The sequence below is a fragment of the Budorcas taxicolor genome, chromosome 6 (genome assembly GCF_023091745.1).
Source record: "Budorcas taxicolor isolate Tak-1 chromosome 6, Takin1.1, whole genome shotgun sequence".
In the NCBI taxonomy this organism is placed as follows: domain Eukaryota; kingdom Metazoa; phylum Chordata; class Mammalia; order Artiodactyla; family Bovidae; genus Budorcas; species Budorcas taxicolor.
The window spans coordinates 67,542,624-67,562,137 of NC_068915.1; the positions used below are offsets into that span (position 1 = coordinate 67,542,624).

The 19,514-nt window shown below is 37.0% G+C and overlaps 1 protein-coding gene across 1 annotated transcript in view; it reads right to left on the minus strand.

Annotated features, from left to right (window-relative positions):
* Positions 1-2,093: 2,093 nt before the first annotated feature.
* Positions 2,094-19,514, minus strand: part of FRYL (FRY like transcription coactivator) — a 185,517-nt gene continuing 168,096 nt past the window's right edge. Inside the window, exons 55-63 of the mRNA XM_052641734.1 lie at positions 16,710-16,960; positions 13,842-14,049; positions 11,979-12,128; positions 11,150-11,248; positions 8,012-8,080; positions 5,339-5,356; positions 4,436-4,546; positions 3,240-3,430; positions 2,094-2,921 (exon numbers count right to left, since the gene is read on the minus strand). Of these exons, the coding sequence (XP_052497694.1) occupies positions 2,663-2,921; positions 3,240-3,430; positions 4,436-4,546; positions 5,339-5,356; positions 8,012-8,080; positions 11,150-11,248; positions 11,979-12,128; positions 13,842-14,049; positions 16,710-16,960 (1,356 nt within the window). The 3' untranslated portion in view covers positions 2,094-2,662. The remainder of the gene's footprint in view (positions 2,922-3,239; positions 3,431-4,435; positions 4,547-5,338; positions 5,357-8,011; positions 8,081-11,149; positions 11,249-11,978; positions 12,129-13,841; positions 14,050-16,709; positions 16,961-19,514) is intronic.

Sequence of the window (19,514 nt, forward strand, 5' to 3'; positions counted from 1 at the left end):
AGTTTTGAAATTTTGAAAATTTAAAAATGTCATAAAGTACAACTATATTGACGTCGATTCTTCTCTGTTGTATAGATTATGCTGGTGGATAAGCAGTTCTTGGAGACCAAAAGGAGGGATGCTCGCTCTGGCTCTGGTGAGTGTCCCGAGACTATGTAACTGTTTCCTGAATTTAGGATGGACTGTTGTGGGGGCGGGGGGCATCACACCCTCCCCATTTCACATTACTAAAAGTAAAAATATGTTCTAAATCATGTAAACCTTTGGAGAAACCACAGTATCTCATGTTATTGTACAGACTTACTACTTAAAAATGATAAATTTAGCAGGCAAAAGAAAAAGGTTGTAAATGAACAAAAACTGGGCTCTGATTGAAACTAAAAGTGTTTAATAAATTAAGCATTTGATATATTTTGTTAATGAATGTACACTTTGTTTTGTTTTTTTTTTGAATGTACACTTTGGATCCAGAGGACAAGGAGCATTCAAGTATAGGTTTTAAGAAAATCTGATTTGCAGAGGGAAATCCTAATGATTTTGTGTCTGCATCTTGCTTTCTGTAGGTGTATTCATCTTTATTACATTATTAATAGACTTAGTTACATATGAATAGGAAAAGGAAATTTCAAATGTATGGAAGGTTTGGGTAATTAGTCAGTTGAACTAAATGTGTTCTCCCCTTTTGAAGGACAATTTTTTTTTTTTTTTTTTTTTAGAAATAGTCAAGGCAACATTTGAAAAGTTCCTTAATGAGGCACACTATAATCATTCATCCTTTCTTAAAATACAACACAGACCAACAGCTACAATGCTTTTTATTTTAACAAAAAGGATATAAGGAGGGTGAGAAAAATAGAGGATGGTGAGATAGGATGTAAAGTGTGGTGTGTCTCCAGACACCACTGCTCTCTTCCTGCCCCACACCCAGAAGTCATTAAATAATTTAAAGGACACCATTTACAGTACCAGAACACCATCAAAATAATTATTTTTATCAGGGTCAAAAAATACAGTGATTATGAATGTGCTGTGACCAGTTACAGAATTTTATAGGTAACATAACTCTAGTCAGCAGTCCAATGGCGTGCGCGGTGCCCTCAGTTAATGCACTTGAGCATAATTACATTTCTGGCAGGGTCCGCACCGCCAAGAAAAGGCAAAGCTAAGCATTTCATTTCTACATTCTAAACTCTGGAATCCCAGAGCCCAGTTTAAAAGAAAAGTCACAGTGGATAAGAGATGCATATAAAAAATACAAGGTGTTCCTTTCAAATCAGAGGAATTTGTGGGACTACATTCATTTCTTTTACAAAATGCTATTTTAAAAAAAGGACAGAAATCCAGTCCATGTTATGCTGCAAACTTGGACAGTGAATAAGTGTATTGCATGTTTTGGTTAAGTCAGTCTTCAGGTTTCCTTTCATCTTCCCCCGTAGCCCCGGGTTCCTTAAGGGTGAAACATGTATGTCCTGCATAAACATACACAAATGCGTGTGCATCTCTCTTCTTGAATTCTGCAGACTTTCAGTGCCTGCAAGTCACATATTCTACCATCAATGACCACAGTTTCTTTAGCTTTGTACACCTCTTCTTGTATAACAGTGCATTGCACAAATGTACAAGAAAATACCAGTTTTAATCTATACAGTTTCTATAATAATTATGGAGTAAAATAAGTTAACTTTTCTAATGAGAAGCGCTGACGGGCAGCATACATCTTTATTGTACATTTTAAAGTCTCCGCAGGCATCTACTTTGGTTAGTTATCAACAATTGTAACATAAGCACTGATCAGAGAACTGAGCAGCATTCCAATAACGTTAACAGATATATTATTTCTTTTCGAAATACTGGGAAAGCCCAGTTTTAAAATATTATTAAAATGTCCTAACATTTACACACTATGAAGAGTTAGATCTAATAAAATAAATTTTTTCAAAAATAATCTTGCAGTGCTCTTTTAGGCATGCTCTGAGACGTTATCACCAAACACCCATACCTTGAAAATATGACTATCACATATGCACACATCTCAGCTCACACACACACACAATTCCTTATACAGACCAAAAGAACAAAACACCCACGCCCTTATCCCACATATTGGGGAAAAAAAAATCAATGGTTTTTGCAAATAAGTCTTTCTGTGTCTATCTATCCGAATGAATGTTCTTCATGTAGATGACTAAGCATCAGTTGTCGATTATGCTTGTGACTGCTAGAAACCCAAGCAGCTCTGCAGGTCTTCAGCTAAAATGAACCAGCCTCGATTTCAGCCTCATTTTACCTGCTTTCCAATGTCTCAGTATTAGAGGCCATTATTGCAGACATTCTTAGAGTTCTTTTCTTTCTCCAGAAAGTACTGTATTTGTATGCATCACTTTTAGCCCTTTTCTTTTCACGTAGGTAAAGTCATTTAAAAAATTCTTTCTTTATACGCTTATTGTGGGAGGTATTGGCAGCTGTTAAGATGATTAGTTTTTTCCCCTTCAGATGTGTTTCTGACATTCTTTTTTACCTTGAGAAAGCCTGACATTAGTTACACTGGGGTTGTGGATGCTGCCAGAAAAAGTCGTCAGTGAACTGCAAGGGTCCATAAAAGGTGCTTGTTAATATTCTTAATCATCTTCAGTTCAGTCTTTTCCTGAATGCCTGAAGTTTCTCAAAATCCAGTGCTCACCAAATTTCCAATTGGTTTGGCCTGTGCGAGGAGTTGGTATGATTGCACCGTGCGTAGAGACTCTCTTATTTCTAGGTTAAGTTCCATCAGTTTGTAGTTGGCTTCTGACATGTCCAGGTCAGAGCCTATGACTGCAAAGCTTCCCGTCTGGCCCAGCGTCTGGTGGTGGAAATAGATGTGTAATAGCGTCTGGACAGGGGCGTCTTCACAGCTGCCAAAGATGTCATTGGGCCAGAGAGATCTGAAAGCACACAGTATTTGTAAGTCCTGAGAGTCACAGCAATCATTCCAGATTAAGTACTTTTAGGTTAATACTTACAAAAAAAGTAATTTCCTTATGAATCACTGAGGATCTGTTTTAACATTTTAACAAATATTACTGAAAGTAGCACAGAGAATGAACAAAGTCTAGAATTGGTGTCATTGCCTTGGTAAGTGTACAAAATAAGGTCATGTTTTCCTTTCACAAAGATTGAGACATCAAGTTGAAAACCCAAACTCCATCATAAATTTCCAGTTAGGTATAAAGGCATCTCCTATAAATCCCTTCACATTTTACCTGAAAGCTTTGACTTGTGCTACAGCTGATATAAATTCCTTATTTTTCAAAGTTTCAATTAAAGAATGAATGGCAGTTTCTATAGTAGTTTGTGCAGCTTTGGAAATGTCAATTTCTTCGTTTTCTGAGGCAGACTCAGCTTCTTTGAGGATACTTTCCAACTGGGCAAGTTCCTCTGACATGTTGAAGACCTAAAAGAAATAAATATACCTTAAAGGGATCAAATTTGTACATTCAGTAACAATACTGAGTACTTACTTAGCTGTGAAATTACATCTGATGATGGTAATATTTTCTCTTCAAGATTATTTTCAGTTGTTAAACTTAGGACAGTTAATATTTCAAGTTCTCTATTCAGCTGGAATAATTTCAGCTGCCAAACAGTAGTCTTTAGATACTCTTGATAAAACAATAGGTTATCTTAAATGTAATAAATGCTATCAATACCTTGTAATAAGTAAAACAATAGGTTGTTTATATAGGTCTATATTTTAACATGTGATAACATGTTATACATACTTCATCTTGGATAGTAAAAATACATTTATATTATTGTTTTGTAATATAAGGCCTGGAATTCTGGGAGGATCATGAAAAAAAATTGACAGTAATGAGATGTCTTTATATTTTAAAGGGCTATTTCTCCAAGGTATTTTATATAAACCGGTATGTATGTTTTTTTTTAAGTAAGTTTAGAAAATGCAGTGATTTCCTTGGTGATAGTTCTGGTACCAGTGGTTGGCAAGAGGGAAAGATTCTAAAGCCCCTACCTTTGAATCTGTTCATGCTATGATTTCTAATACTTGCAGTGTTCTTGACGGGTTTATTTTTGTGTGAGTTACTAGAACTATAGAAATACTACATGGACAAGATGTTAGGGGGTTTCATAATACAATTTTGTCTTTATTGTATTGACGTGCTTCACTTGATTTTTGATTACAGATGATCTATTGCTGCTATTGCGAACTTTAACGTCTCAAACCTTTTAAGATCGTTGGATATCTGCTTTTAGATTTACTGACTGGCCCTAAAATAGCACATCATTTCAAAACCTGATACTTAACTAGGGGAAAGATCCACTAGCCAGTCTCTCCATAAGTGACTTTCGACCTCAGCGCTCCTACAAGGAAATAAGTATGAACGTATTTTAATTTTGTACGATCAGTTACTAATGCCTAGTACAACTGAATATTTACCTCTGCTTCATTTTTTATTGTGTTGACTTGGTTGATAAGTTTACAGTAGGCTTGGAACAGAAGCAGCAGTTGAAAATGCAGTTTGTATAACCTTCGACAGAGCTCCAGTTCCTAGAAATAAATAACACCACGTTAAATTTAAGTGTTATTTTCCATATTTGATGAGACAACAAAGTTCCAATAAAAATTTAAAAGTAAATAATTATTTTAAATTGTTCTGAGATTTATCTTTCTGCAGTAAGCAAGTTAATATGGTATGAAGTTGATGAAACACAGATGAAAGATGCTCTGAAGACTGGGATTAAAATAAAAATTTTAAGATTATTGGTTACATAGTTCATTTTTAGTGTGATACATTTTCACATTAGACAAATAGAATTTTTTAGCAGGCAATAAATAGAATCTTTAAAAAGGATTCACTAGAACTTAAAACTTTAACTTCATAATAATAATTTACAAATTCATATACGCTTGCTACATTGAGATATACATCTCATTGCATTTATCAACAAGTGCTTGATAAAGCAAAAAGTAAAACTGGATAACCTCATCTAAAAAGTAAGAATAGCTTGCTTTTTAAATTAATTCCTTTTTCTAAAAAAGAAAAACAATTTTATAATCTCACTGAAATAAGACAAATTAAATGCACTTGGATTATTAAGAAATTTAAAAGGAGATTCATTAGAGATGTGTAAAAAGGCAACTGCTGGTTGTACATATTAATTATAAAACCTCATTATCTTTGTAGGACTAAAACATTTCATGGATTAGGGCTATGCAGAACTAAAGCACACACTACTCTTAAAGCAGTCCATGATAAAACATTGCTAGGTCACAAATGGCAAATGAAACCAGTTTGTCTGACATGGATAAGTAGTCTATAAATTAAGACAGGTCACTTACTGCTAGAATTTCCATTTGCTAAGCAAGAAGGTGATCGGGTCACAAAAAATACAAAGGAAGAAAAAGACCAAGAATTAGTGTAAGAAATCATTTTAACTAGGGTCACAGATGTCCCAGGCAAACTGAAGAACATTTAATTACACCCCAAAGAAAAATTTATGATGCCATTTCCAGAATAAAGTTTTTTAGACATTTCTGTAACAATCCAGGGTGTTTTTCACTCTTTGCCAAATAACAGCTAAATCACATTTAGGCTAAAGTTTATTTCTTGTGCAAAAGCTACAAAGAATAAAATCAAACTAGTGGGATGTTGGGAAGTTGGCTACTGAAAGTGGTCATCTATCTGGGTTTTTATAGCCTTAAAAAAAGCTAAATGTAACAAATTTCTGTTAGGAAAGTGGAAAACTTCCAATTACAATAAGAAATGAGTTACTCCTACTTCTCAGAAGAGAACTGGCATATAATTTTATATAATAACTATCTGCCCATGAGAATATTACCTCTGACACAGCTCGGCTCGTTCTGGCTTTGTTACCCTTTGCTGTCTACTTAAATCATAAGTTACTATAATTAGCACTGAATCAGAAGGTAAAATATTGAGAGCAGTTGTGTGTTTTAAATTACATTTCAAATGAAGTTTACTAAACCTCAGAAATTTAACCCAAGTAGGTTTGAATCAAACATCCAGCTTATGGAATATTTAAAAATTATTACATGAAAATATCTACAGCAACTCAGACCTGGTCTCATTAAAGGAGAATTACTTCTAATTAAAACAGCAATCATCATATGTAAATATTGCTTTTGAAATATTCAGAAGTCCCTTTTGAAATCTGCTTTTCTAAATAGTTTCCTCTGAAGCACTGTTTATATAACATTTATTGCTATCAATTTAGAAGGGATTTGCTAAGCATAGGTGAACTTTAGCTCTGAACTACTTACCATAAATTACGTGGATGGTCATTCTGTGAATGTTAGTTGAGCACAATCCAATGTCAAACATTAGCATATCTAAATTTCTGAGGTTTTACTTCATATAGTTTTGCATGGAAACTATGAATTTTAAGTATATTTTTATTTCTATTAACATAAAACTGACTGCATACACATATATCCATAGCATCCACTTTAGGATATAATGGAAAAGATATCACTGATAAAGTTTATAATGATCACAATTATAGGAAATAACATAATTAATTTCTTAGTTTGGAATTACTAGATCACACAAAATGTTAACATTGTACCTTTAAAAATATTGCTTTTTAGTATGTTGAAATTTGCATATACACAATTATTTCATTTATCTTTAATATTTATTGAGTGCTTATTAGGCAAATGGCTATACTGGTATATAGGAACAGACAGTACATAATGTTGCATAAAAAGAGACCTCTCCTTTCAAGGAGCTGAATGTGAAAGGAGAGCTAAGATATAAATGGAAGGCTTAAATGTAAAGAGTTTTCACTTTTTACTCAGTAGAGAACCTCAAGCTATTTTAATTGACATAGACTTCTGAGATGGAACTCCTTGTCATCAGGTAGAAGGGATACAAGAAATACTTAGTCTAACCATCTAATTTATATATGAGAAAAGCAGTCTGTTCCTTGTTTAAGCCATAGTGGCAAAGATAGAACCAAAGGATCAAATTCTAGTCTGAGATTAATCCCTTATCTTGCCCTGTTTCTTTTTTCACACAGATGACATAACAATTTCTTTATGACAGACCAGGATTTGGAGTCAGCCTTTCTAGGTTTGAATCTTAATCCTATTTACTTACTGATTTTAGATAAATTAGCTTCTTTGAGCCTCGATTTTAATTTGCATATATATTTTCTCCTTATTTGTTTAAAAATATTTATTGATTGCTTATTATTTATCCTTATCTCATAATGGGGATAATTATAGCATCTACTAGATGAAATTGTATGGGTAGAGATAATGAATATGAAATGCTCAGCACAATGCCTGGCAAACAGTTAACATTTAGTGAGCGCATACTGCTATTTTCTCAACGTTTCATTTTTTTAAAACTTCAAATTTTTATTACAGTACTACAGTAACTTTTATGACAGTCTGACATTGTAAAAGATTAGAATTCTGATGTCAAATGCAGAGGCTATTAATTGATTAATGCATGTTCCCCTTATAAAGTTAAAATAATTGGTAGGTCTTAATTTTATCCTCATTTAATATATGTGTTATATATGTGCACTCTTCTCTATATTACTGTTTTTTTCACTGAATTTTACTAGCAAAAACCATAACTTATCCAACCAGAATTTCATCTTTGGAAGGACTAACATGAACGTATTACTCCAGTTTGCTTTCTTGACCAATTTATCTGTAGAATACTAATGCAGAATGAAAAAATTTTTAAAGAGGCAGACTCAACTAAAAGTCAACCTGGACTATCCAGATATTCATCAAGCTTATCTATTGAATGTTATTAAGTTTCAATCACAAGCTGGTCGTTCATTTTTATTAAAGTGAGTTTTTCATTACTAAGCCAACATTCCACTGAACCTAACATTGACAAAGACTGTTCTGATAACAAAAATGAAAAATGTTACGAATATTCTTTATTTTTAGGAATAGCAAATAAGGACATTTGCGCATATACATTATTTTACCTGATAGGAAATATAGCAAAACTAAGAATAAGAAACTTACTTGTGCATCTGTGTTTATCCTATACATGTCTTCTTTGGCACCAAATGTCCTCTTACAATTGTCTAACCACTGAAGAAATAAGTAACAGTAAAATTTTAATACAGTAATTGCATAGTACACAATGAAACTGGTACTGTAACAGCCTGCACATACAGAACAAAAATCTTAAAAAGTGAACTTGAATTTCTAGGATTGGTTGTAGACACAGACTTTGATCTCCACTTAAGCAGAATCATTTGTATGCAACAAACCCAAGCAGAGGATGCTGTCTACGTGGCAACGTGTACACACTGGGGACAGTTTATTAATGGAAACACAATCAGCTGTCTTCTATTCCAGGGACTTGTGGTGCTCCATTTCAGTAAAGAATACTCATTTTTGTAGATTTTACTGGAAATCTTCACAGCCTATACTTGACCTGTGTCTAATGTAAGATGGAGAAATGAAAAGTGGGCTTTCCCCTCTTGTCAGTTTAATAAAGGCAACTTAGAATTAACCAGGACTGTTTGTTTATCAGAAGTGTAATTCTCAGAAGACGTGTGTCACTTTTAATTAGTGAAGCAGAAACTAAAATCCATTTAAAATCTTGTTTTTTTTCCTTCCTTTTTGGACAGCAATGTATGAATAAATGTGTTATCTCCAAAGAGATACTGGTTGCAGAAGCCAAATGTGATTTTCCTTATCCAGGGGCTAGTCCTAAGGATGGATATTTATTTAAGGTAACTTTTCCTTGGCCAGATAAAAAGAAAATAACAGTACTGTGGTTTAGTGGGGAAAAACACTGGACTCAGAATTTCTAAGCTGAAGTGAAAGCTAAGAGCCTTCAAGCTAAGCAGTTAGGTTTTAACAGTTTGATATTAATAATCAATTCTTTTGCCTTCCTGGCTCTTTCTTACGTGACAGACTAAACATGATAAAATTACAATATAATATATAATATTATGAAATATATAATACGAATTATATTTGAAATTATATATATGAAACTAGGACATTTTTCATTAGGACTTTGAGAAAAACCACGAGCTACATTGTTTATTCTTTGAAAATATTTCATTATTAGACATTTGAAATTCTCCGTTGTAGCTTAATGGTCTACATGCAAAGAATGAAAATTAGGTGTCTCGGTTGTTTCAAAACAGTCTCTTTGACCTTCTGTCCCTTTTATCCCAGCCCCTCAGCCTGGCTGGGCCCTTAGGCTTTGTGCTTGACAGTAGGTCAGAAGAAAAACATGTTAAGCTTCCATAGTGAGATACAGCTGCCGGCAGCCACTGTCAAAAGCCAGTCAGCAGATTTCTCTCTATCAGCTGACATCTGTCATGAAATTTGTACATGAATGTCCGCTCACACAAAATGTTAAGAGTCCCTATATGGTCCATCATCACCATCACAAGTCTAGCCCAATGTGTCCAGTATGCTGATGAAAAAAATTTTAAATTGCTTATTCTTACTGAATATATATTTTTACACTGTATGCCTATGATATGGCATGGGGGGGGGCACTATTCAACATAATTCTGGTTTGTATTCTGTTACAAGACAAGCCCCAACCCTGTTGTGCTGTGGCTGCACACTGGTCTGAAAAGTACCGGTCTACACCTTCCCAGTCAGTGTATTCAAAACACAATAGACAGTCTGTGTACAGAATAACCTCCAGTTCACAGGTTAATCGGTCTTCCTATCATGATGGATTTTTTTTTTTTTTAACTCAGGGCTCAAATGTTAAAAATTAACTGGAGAGGTTTGGCGTCTGGGTGTGATGGAGTAGCTTATATAAGGCCTGTCCTTGAAGGATGACTGTGGAAGCTGAGTAAGAACTAGTTGAAAAAGAACTAGGAAGTCAAAAGAACTGATAATATTAGTAAATATCAAACTGTCATATTTAGGGAGTTAAATAAAAGTATCAAGAGAGTCCTACTTTGATTCCAGCGTTACTCTAGGGGATTTGCTCATTCCTGTCCATGGGCTCAGAAGCTGAAGCAGTGGCCTACAGTTTCACTGGGCTGGGAAAGCAGGGCTGTCACAGGTAGTGAGGTCCTAAGGATCAAGATCCTGGAGAAGAGGGAGCTGCAGAGGAGGCAGCCCAGCAGTCGGCGTGCACTCTCCCCTGGCGCGTTCGTCCCTGTGTTTATCATGTGCAGGAGAGGCTAAGAAAGCCAGCAGTGGCATCTGGGAGGCTGAAAAGGTAAACAGCGGCTTTTTGGTCTTATGGTGCTGGGGAGACAAAAACTGTTCGCTTCCAGCCCAGAGAGCGGGTCCTGATGAATACCCCAGGCTTTCACTTGTGATTCTTAGAAGCCTCGAGGAATAGACAAGAATGTATCGATACAACTAAAAAACTATTCAGTTCAGTCGCTCAGTCGTGTCCGACTCTTTGTGACCCTATGAAAGGCAGCACGCCAGGCCTCCCTGTCCATCACCAACTCCCGGAGTTCACTCAAACTCACGTCTATCGAGTCGGTGATGCCATCCAGCCAAAAAACTATTAGATGGGCAAAAACTGAATAATGAAAAACAGTTGTTTGATAGAAAAGAAGAAAGGAAGCAAAGGAAGGGGTAGGATAAAAAATAGTGACATGATTGCTTATGATGCTTTAAGTTTTTCTGCCCCTGCCAGTTGAAAACAGCACACTGGATTTGCCCCCAGCGAACAGAACTGCTGGCTGTGTTTTGCAGGGCCAGACTGGAGTTAGAGAAGCGTTTGCAGGCAGCATCTATAGTCTACTACATGCTCATTTCTCCCTTCGCTCGCCCACGTACACATACACATCACAGGAAAAAGACCACCAGTTCTCACAAGTGGCGGGCTTTCTGGACCACAATGTCATATGCATTGCTCAGGGAAATACTGCTTTTATGTTCCTACTTGCAATGTTGACAGCAGCTATTCAGTCTCCAGACAGAAGCTTTTTATAAAGCTAATTTTCCATTGTGTTCTAAGACCCTTAAAAGGCCAGTTTCTAAAAGCTGAAGATAGGAATTAACTGGACAGGCAACTCCAAGTTCCCCACCATTCTCAGCATAACCCTGAGGCAAGTAGTAAGAGGTCCTGTTTCCCTCTCGGCTGTTCTGCCAGGTTAGCGTGTCTAGTGTCACAAGTAACTACTTTTTTTTTTTACATTGTAAAAAGGGACTGACCTGCTCAGCTGCTTCTTTTTTGGCATTGTAAGTATCCAGGTGTTCTTGCAGCTCCAAAACACTGAACTTTAGTGTTTCTAGCAAATCACAGGACATCAGCTGTCAAATCAGAAACACATTGATCCAGATCACCATTTCGGATCACCATCTTGAGACCAAAAACTTTGGGGTTATGGGTTAGTGAATTTTCAAGCCAAGTTAAGCCAGCGTCCCCTACTGTCCATTGTCCTGTACTAAGGACTGACCTTTCACTGAAACAGAGGAGTGCGGTGTGGTTTCAGGAATGTCAGAAAGGATAAGCATGCCTTCTAATGCTTTCAAAACCTGGCTCAGGCAAAAGTGGCATGTCCCACCAGTGTATACCTTAACAGTAATACACTTGAAGCTTTTTAAACTGTAATTCTTTAACTGTCTTAATACATAATCTACAAATGTGCTTGGAGACAAGTGGAGAAGACCAGGGAGTTCTGGGTTCTTCACGGTGGTGGTGGGGCGGGGGGGATGGGGGTGGTGAAAATGTGTCGAGCCCTCTCCTATGAGCTTTGATTCAGGAACCAGGGAAAAGTACGCATCTCTAAGCATGATTCCTTAGCTTTCCCATCCGGGACTCTATGAAAGGTGAGGGCAGGAAGAGGTCAGAATCAGAAACAGTCACAAGTCACTGCATCTAGTACATGGGAACTATATTTTGCTAGGTATTTATAATCGAGTTGAAAATATGAACCTTTAGACTTTAAAATTCTGAATTACCTTTAAAAAAGACCATTTACTGAGTGGTGCCATTCCAATTTACTTTTTATGATAAAGTAAGCCTCATGTAAAAACTTACTGTTTCAGCATCCACAAAGACTGTTGGGCATTCTGAACACATCATCATCACTTCCAGTGAGCTTTTAAATTTGGCACCAATGCGCTGCAGACTCTCACCAAGAAAGCTGACTGCTTCATTAGTTATGTCCCCAAACTTTCTTTGAATTGACTGTGGAGAAAATATAAGAAAATGTATTTCATATGAAAGCCTTTCTTAATCTTTAAGTAAAAAAGCATAATTTATAATTAGAGCAACCTTCTATTTTAAAACTATGATTGTAGTGATATATACAGAACCCTAAAAAATCAATCTATAAATCCTATTTTTAGGCACTTCTTTAGGAAACATGGCTCTTCCCTGGTGGCTAAGAGGTTAAAGTGTCTGCCACTAATGCGGGAGACCTGGGTTCGATCCCTGGGTCGGGAAGATCCCCTGAAGAAGGAAATGGCAACCCACTCCAGTATTCTTGCCTGGAGAATCCCATGGACGGAGGAGCCTGGTGGGCTACAGTCCATGGGGTCGCAAAGGGTCGGACACGACTGAGCGAATTAACTAACTTAGGAAACATGATAATTTCTAAAAACGATCAAAGATTTATTGTATAGTATTCCTGAAAAAAGAAACTAATGACACATGCTATTCGTCTCCCCATTCCTAAGACTTTTTTCATTAGGAAAGAGAGGAGTACATGCTAGATGTTGCTGGAAATAAAGCCCTCACGTGCATGAGCAATTAGGTCTTCCCAAGTTAAATTCTACCAAATGAAACTTTCAGTAAAAGTAGTTTACTCTCCTTGGATAAACATATCCAAGGAGATAAACTATCTACTTGGAGAGTTTACTCTCCTGCTGACCTGAACTGAAGTCATCAAAATGCACCAAGGGCACTATCTTCTCAAAACTCAAGAATATTCATTCACATAAAACCATCAGGGCCTAAACCATAGTGAACACGGAATGAATCAGATGCTATACCAACAATGTAATTACTATACAAATACTTGGATGTGTACCTACATGAATATGTGTAGCACCATTAGGTGTCATTATGGTTAACTTAAAACAAAGTATAAGCCACAGTCTCACGCATGGAGAAATTTGTATCTCTGGAAAGAAAAGAATATAAATAGAAAACCAAGTAGCAATGCAAAACTACAAAATTAAGTAAATAAGTGCTCCAGTTAATAAGCACTGAAGAACTTTCAGGAGAGAAAGACGGAAGGCTGGGAAAACTTCAGTGAGATTATGTACCGAGCTGGGTCTTCTAAGATGGGCAAAATTTGCTTAGGTGGGGTGGAAAGGTGGCAGGTAGTTGGGAAAATAATGACTTAAATGTCAGCCTTGGTTTCCCTAGCTACAGAATGCTAAAAATACATTACATAGGTCTGTTGTAAGAATTACTTACTGTAAAACACTTAGCCTAGTGCCTTACGTGTTAGCTCATATTACTTTCAGGGATGGAAGCAGCTTTGGTTAAAAATTTTAAGGTCCCCACACAGTAACGAAAGTGCCAATGAATTGAACACTTTATGACAGATTGTCTTATGATAGTGACTGAAAGCTCCTTAAAGGCAGGAACCCTCCTTTATATTTCTTTGGTGTCCCTGAAGGTGTCTAGCATATTCCAGAATTTGATCAAATGTTATTTGGAAGTTTTACTCTAATTACCTTAGGGGAAGTGTCTGTACTAGTCACTGTATAATGTCATAGCAGTGCTACAATGTCAAAGTGTAAATTTAAATTATCACTATCGAAGGAAAATAAAAAAACTTTAAAGGAAACTAGTGAGAATATTAACATTTGAGATACTGATTTTAGATAAAACCCCATAACTTTATCAGATAACCGTAACACGAATTCAGAAGTCTCCAACCTTACTGACCTGAAACAGCCTAGAAAACACGTGAAAAGTAAACACTGCACAGGACCCGTCGGTGTCAGACAGCATCTGATTGACGTGGCAGCGCCAGGCTTCCTCCTCGTCATCATATGCTACTGGCTGGAAAGCGGCTATGATGGCAGAGAGAAACGGTGATGGCAGAGGTGATGTCTGCACTTCTGGAAAACCATCTTGTTCTTCTTCGTCTTGACTGTTAACACATACATAGTCATCATCATATTATCTTAAAAGAATACACTCAATTATTTAAAATACTTTAAGTCATCTAACATTATTTCTTACATATGTACACATACTGATTCAGAAAATGGGCGACCACCTAAATTTTGTGAGCAGGCATGAATAAGCAGATTCTCATCCTGTTCTTTCTAGCATCTTGTTCTTTCCTAGCATCTTTGGATTTAGAAATCTAATTTCACACAACCACCTTAAAACAACTTAATCCTACAATGGGGCTTCCCAGGTGGCTCAATGGGTAAAGAATCCACCTGAAATGCAGGAGATGCAGAAGACGTGGGTTCAATCCCTGGGTCAGGAAGATCCCCTGGAGGAGGGTGTAGCAACCCAGTCCAATATTCTTGCTTGAAGACTCCCATGGACAGGGGAGCCTGGCGGGCTGCATTCCATGGGGTTGCAAAGAGTCAGACATGTCTGAAGTGATTGAGCGATACTACAATATGCCAGGGCTATGGAATAATTTCAGTAACTTCTGTGACTAATACAGACTAGAATGACTTCATTTTAAATGGTCAATTTCAGAGGCTTTTTATTAGAACAGGCCCAAATTGGCAATCATGATATTTTTTTTTGTCGTACTTTTGTGTCACCTATATATTAGGTGCCTTACATGGGCTGTTTTCATTCAATCTTCACAGAAACTCTATGATAGTTAAGTACCATTATTATCCTGATTTTTACCAGTGAAGGACAAAAAGTTCAGTGAGGTTCAGTGATGCGCCTAGGATGCTGAGTAGGAAATGACAGAGCCAGAATTTGAGGCCAGTTCTATGGGACCAAACCCAGTATTATAAAGCCATGAGGCATGCTATGTGCCTAGCAGTGTGGCAGTAACAGATCTGACTCAAAGAAATAGACGATCTGGCCCTTTTTTTTTTTTGAGGAATCTATAATCCCCATAGTCAGATAACATATACACACAAATATAAGACAATGAAAAAAAAGGGAGGGATATATGGTATTTGGGTTGAGGACCCCATAAAGAAACGTGTGACCCTGGGTCTTGAAGAAGTGTTTGGAGTCAGACTCCATAAAGAAATGTGTTACTCAAGGTCTTAAAATTGTATATTTCACATTACAGGCCTCCACAAGACCATTCAGAAATTACGGAGCAATTCATATAGAAGAGAGAGATCTGAAAAGATTGTGGAGAAAAGGTCAAAAGGAAGCAGACATTCGAAGTGAAAACTTAAATTCTACCTCAGAAAGTTTAATTTTTAAGATGTCACTATGGTGATTGATTTTAAGAAAATGTATCCTGTAACCTTGAGTAGATACAGCTCTGTATTTACTAAGGATGTTCTACTTATTGTTTCATCTTTAGTACTTGGCCAAAGCCAGCTCTCCTGTCTGCAGCCTTGTAGAAAGCCAGATATCTGAGCATCATTCCTGACTTCTCTGAATTTGTGTGTGATCAATGAGTGCATGCATACGTCACAGCCAAGTCAGTGACCTGAACAACATGTGTCACCAGGACCCCTTGTTAATATCTGAGTGTACACTTTCAAATACAGGTGAGCATTCTAGACATACTGAGAATGAAACACCTCCTTAGGTGCTGTATATGTTAAAACACTGTAATCACTTGAAGTATAAATAAAAAAGCTTTTATTGTAGGAGTAAAACTCTGATATACTTGATCATTAAATATTAAATTTATATCAACTTCAAACTGTTGAATAGGGAAATAGAAACACTGATAGATAATGCATCAAAATTAGATGCCTTTATAAAGAACATTATTTTGAGCCACAAATATTTATAAAATTAAAAAATATAAAAACAAAACATTAGATAATAGATTATATCATAATTCTCATCACTGAAGGACTATTTTGTGTTTAAGTGACATAAGCCACCAGAATTTCCTTTAAGAACTTTATGTAATAATTGATCATTCAATTCTGTCTGGTAAAGAATCCGCCTGTAATGTGGGAGACCTGGGTTTGATCCCTGGGTTGGGAAGATTCCCTGGAAAAGGGAAAGGCTACCCACTTCAGTATTCTGGCCTGGAGAATTCCATGGACTTTATAATCCATATGGTCACAAAGAGTCAGACATGACTGAGCAACTCACAATTCCATCAGCCCGTGAGTAGAAAAAAGTCCTGTGTGAGATTTCTTCATACTTTGTGGTAATTTTGAATGTATGATGCATAAACATTTAAAAAGAGCACTCTAACATTTGACAGTACTAAGAAATGATACTTCTGCCCATTATATAAGTCAAACTTTATAACTATTAGTAATAAGACTATAATTTTTGGAATATATTTCAGATTTGTTTTGGTATCACAGAAGTTCCTTCCATAATTTTGATACCTGGCTCCACCCATGGCCCAATATGGATTTCAGCACTCGGCCACTAGGCATTCTGCCCAAATAGGTATTTGGTGTACTTCTAAGTGTAGACTCACTGTGCTCTGGGAATGGCCTATTTGTTTCTCTTTAAGAGAACGGCAGTAACAGAGAGTAAAACCATGGCAGGAACTCATTTTATCTTTAAAATGTACACAGAAATGAAAGTCAGTTTACTGGAACAGAGGGTCGTGTTCGGGAGGGGACAGGGTAGGAGCATCACCTCGTCGCCGTGTCTGTGACACTGTGCTCTCACCTAGACAGCCCCGAGAAGTCTGCTTCCTCCTCCTCGCATCGCTCGTCTAGTTCCTTCAGAGCTAAGGTGACGTCTTCTTCACAGACCGACCCGGGGTAGCTCTCGGGACCTGGAGGCTCCGGCAGGTCCGTCTCCTCTAGATCCAGAATCCCTTGACACACGAGAGAGTCCTGCTGTTCTTGAATAATATACGACCCATCATCTTCAAAGGCGGTAAGAACCTGTTCCTCCTTTAATATTGAACTTGTATCCTGAAAAAAATCGTTTTTTTTTTTTTTTTTTTTTTTACAAACTTTTAAAACATTAAAAAGCAAATTTTACCAACACAGAATAAATGTCTTGCCATCAATCTACATTTATTTTATTAGGCAGTCTTCATTTACACAGTTTGATTTTGGGAGCTTTTGGACTCTGATCACATAAAATTGTTCTTTTTTTTTTTTTTTAATAGTTTCCAGTTTAAAACCCTTTGAAATTAAAGTGTATCACTGACTGCCACACAGAAACATCAAAGAGATCTTTTTTCAATAGGACTCAGCTGTTTACTTAGAAATATATCCTTTGGGGAAATATCTTCTCTCCCGCATATTCTAATTCTCCATAGGTAGAGCTTTATATTACTACTATAAATTCTCTCTTATGGAAATGTCATTTCTTTTATTATGCTAGAACTTATTCTCCAGTGAATTCTAGATATAAGAAGGGGAGGTAATTCAAAATGCTTAACCCATTGGTTCTGCAGGGCTACCTGTGAATCACGAACAGGTCTTGACCAGTCAGGACGCTGTTGAACTGAAACGACGAGGGCAGCCTGACTGGTATAACTGAGCTGAATACCTGGGATGTATGATTTGCTTTCAGGTAATAAGATTATAATAATTTATTTAGATTTGAGTACTGAGACATCTTCACCACTGAGTTAAGAGTTCAGAAAATGCTGGAAAATTTTAGACTGTTGTACTCTTGAGAATTAAATGAACTATAAACTCACTTATCAATGAGGGAAATGATAACGGAAAGCAGGTTGTGGCATTTTTTCCCCTATCCATTGTAACGTTACTGAAATAATGTTGATACATGTGCCTGGCATGGAGTAAAAGTTCAACAGGTGTTGGCTGAATAAACGAGCTACCACTACTGAAAAAGAAAAATACTTCCAGGGTGTAGATCATGACGTATCAGCACCAGTTTTAATTCACATGGACATTGGTTCAATCAGTTTGAAAATAAGCACTAACGGTCTTTCAGGACTTAGACCTAAGGTTACTACTGAGTCAAACAGCAGTTTCTCACCTCTTTGTCACAGATGAAAATAGAATTTTCCCTTCCAAATTATGCAAAGTAAGTGAAATCCAGCGCCCCTGATCTTAGACCAGCCTGGGCCTTAGTTTTGTTGTTTAGTCGCCCAGTCGTGTCCGACTCTTTTCCGACCCCATAGACGGTGGCCCTCTAGGCCCCTCTGTCCATGGGATTCTTCAGGCTACTGGAGTGGGTTGCCATTTCTTCCTCCAGGGGATCTTCCCGACCCAGGGACTGAACCCATCTCTTTGCATCTCCTGTATTACAGGCGGATTCTTTACCATTGAACCACTGGGGAAGGCCAGGTCTTAATTTACTCACCTGTAAATTCATGTATAAAATGAAGGATTCTGGGCTGAGTGCTCTGGGATAAATTAATAACTAACTACAATTAGTGTGCAAACTAATATGGGGCTAATTATGCAAACCACAATATACAGTAGAGTATGGTAAGTGTAAGGTATGACAAAGATGGGTAGCAATAGTGCAATGAATGTTTCTGTCCCCTCAAAATTCATATGCAGAAACCCTAAGCCCCAATCCCCTCAAAATTCATATGCAGAAACCCTAAGCCCCAATCCCCTCAAAATTCATATGCAGAAACCCTAAGCCCCAATCCCCTCAAAATTCATATGCAGAAACCCTAAGCCCCAATGGGGTGGTATCAGAAGTGGCGACCTTGGGAGGTGATTAGGTCATGAGGGTAGAACTCTCATGAATGAGATCAGGCCCTTAAAAGAAGAGGATAAAGAGCTATTCTGTTCTTTCCCATCATGTCAGAACGCAGCAAGAAGAGCTCCCAGGAAGAGAGCCTGCACCAGACAGCAGTTGGCTGGCACCTTGATCTTGGAGTTTCTGGCCTCCAGACTGTGGGAAATGCACTTCTATTGTTGATAAGCCCCTCCCACCCCAGGTGATGGTATTTTTGTTACAGCAGCCAAAGCTAAGACAGATGAGAAAAGGACCTAGAAGATACTAAGGGCACAGAAACACGGCAGGAAAACACGAAGTGTACTAAGGAAACACCTGGTCTGGACATAGTTATGCAGAGAAAATACAAACTCTGAGTCTTCACAGGATGGTATTTTATAAATAATATGGTCTAATCATTCCTTATTTGCTGCAATAGTTTATATTCAATACACTCTAAGGTTTCCATCTGAATTTTTTTCTTAAAGATTTGGCCATTAAACAACTAAGAATTAGTTACTTGGAAAGATACTGTGAGTAATAGTGCCAGAGACACTGCTACACCTAGAATTTTTATTGGTATTAATTTTTCCTTGGGCATCAGTTTGAACATATCGTACTGAAATGATGCACCACCAAATTTCTTGGTTTAATGCCATTACTTTTCATTAGTACATACCTGTGTTTTATTGTTATTTGTTCTTGAATAATAATTTGAAAATACACATTTCATCTAAAATTATAATGTATGCTGAAATTCTCTAGTAACTCCTAGGTTTCATGAAGAGAGAACTTTTTGGCTAATGGAATGAATTC